The sequence below is a fragment of the Apaloderma vittatum genome, unplaced genomic scaffold, assembly GCF_000703405.1.
Source record: "Apaloderma vittatum isolate BGI_N311 unplaced genomic scaffold, ASM70340v1 scaffold24682, whole genome shotgun sequence".
Lineage (NCBI taxonomy): Eukaryota > Metazoa > Chordata > Aves > Trogoniformes > Trogonidae > Apaloderma > Apaloderma vittatum.
Genome location: NW_009702310.1, coordinates 13,339 through 15,170, shown reverse-complemented (window position 1 = coordinate 15,170; position 1,832 = coordinate 13,339). Strand labels below are relative to the sequence as shown.

The 1,832-nt window shown below is 47.7% G+C and overlaps 1 protein-coding gene across 3 annotated transcripts in view; it reads right to left on the bottom strand.

Moving 5' to 3' along the window:
* Positions 1–1,581: 1,581 nt before the first annotated feature.
* Positions 1,582–1,832, bottom strand: part of SLC25A25 (solute carrier family 25 (mitochondrial carrier; phosphate carrier), member 25) — a 13,524-nt gene continuing 13,273 nt past the window's right edge. For all 3 annotated transcript variants that reach the window (XM_009879512.1, XM_009879513.1, XM_009879514.1), the window contains one exon: positions 1,582–1,766. In XM_009879512.1, the coding sequence (XP_009877814.1) occupies positions 1,582–1,766 (185 nt within the window). The remainder of the gene's footprint in view (positions 1,767–1,832) is intronic.

The following is a 1,832-nucleotide window of genomic DNA, read 5'->3' as shown; positions in this document are numbered from 1 at the left end:
TATGGCTTCTTGCTACAGAATTTCTCTGGGCTGAGGTCCTCCAGCAACCACCTCAGATGTGGGAAAGGCAGCTCAAGCCCCAGCGGGATGGTACGCAAGCAATCTCTGCGTCCCTCCCGAGGACTCAGCTGTGCGATGTAAGAGAACAAACAGAGAACTTTTTTTAAAACAGCAGAAATACAAGCACAGTAACAATATTTAAACAAATCTATAAAAATAGTCTGACATAACTCTGTTCAAATAAATACAAAATAAATATGCTTTAAGCAGTAACACAGTGGAATGCAACGCTGGTCCATTTTGCCCAAAAAGAAAAGTTGAATGAGGATCGCCCAGGCCTCAGCGGCCCATAAAGCAGTCAGAGAAATTTTAAAGCCATTTTTGAAAAGCACCCTTTGAAAGAAAAACAAGCGTGTCTTCACAAGCTCACCTCTCCCAGTGACAACCAGCCTCTCTTGCTACCAGCCCTTCCCACAGCAGACGTACTCCTGGCTCGGGGACTCCATCCCACTAACGCGAACCCGAACATCAATCTACAAAGAGGTCTAAAGAGATAGATAGCAGCGTAGGCACAGGGTTTGGAAAAGGTCCTCCAGCTACCCTGGGCACCAGGCAGAATGGAATTGAGAGGTCCATGCAACGCTGCACAGGGGCTCTCGTGTCGTGCCGGGAGCACGACTGCACAGGAGCTGTGAAATATTGTCTTTTGTTCATTGAAGCCATGCATTGAGGTGCCAAGTCCATCCAGGGCTCTCCTGCCTTCCCCTTTCCAAGCCCCTGCTGAGTATAAGACAAGCCAATCCCGGCATGCAAAGGATACAGGCATGCAGGCTCTAGTCTGCTGCTTCTGTTAGTAAGTGCATCTTGTTAGTGGATTTATGAGACACACTTAAACCTAGGAAAAATAAATAATCCCAATTCTTCATCAGGCTGGCCTAAGTAACCTTCAGCCTGTCTGGATAAACCACTGCCCACCAGCCCTCAAAACCAGTATAGTTCAAAGTTACATTTCATGTCATGTCTGGGAAGCAGAACGTGAACATCTCCTACCCAACGGAATTCAGGTAAACATAACAACAAGCCTGGTGTGGCAGCAGCTCCTACACAAGGTTTGTACCAATTTAAACAACAGGTAGGAAGTTAAACAACTGAATGGATAAAGAAGCTCTCTGAATGGAAAAAGAAGCTCTTTCAGCAAGTCAGAAGGTGCTCATCAGCAGGCAGACAGCTCTGCACACACAATACGCTGGAAGCAGACCCGTTACCTGCATCTTTGCTACTCTGCCCTGCTGCTGGGAACTGACTTCAGCAACTCACACCTTCAGATTCTCCCAGGAGTTCCCCTCCTGGTCTCCCAAAAGGCCCAACGAAAGGGACCACGTGATGGTTTACATGGAGCTCTGAGTAGCAAGATGGCAAAGGACACCAGATCCTCCCCTCCCCCTTACTGACTCACAAACTATCTGAGATTTCACAGCTTTACTTAGCTTAGTGTCAACACATTCACAGAATGAGAGATGGCCATACGTCTTGGGGCTGCACCCCAAGGTTTCAGAGTTCAAAGTCCTCAGCATCTCCTGGTCACCGTGACTGCACACCCAGGGTCATCTTCAAGTTTTCATAAACCACGTAGCTGATGCTCACAGCTGGGATCACCTTCATAAAGTTCGGCGCCAGACCCCGGTAAAGACCAAATGCTCCTTCTGTCTTCAGAATGTGTTTAAATAGTCCCCTCATCGTCACTTCGGGAGCACCCTCCACTGAAGCTGCAACAGGGAAAGCCACGATAAATAACACAGCGTACATGCTGAAAGCACTTCAAGGTAACATCT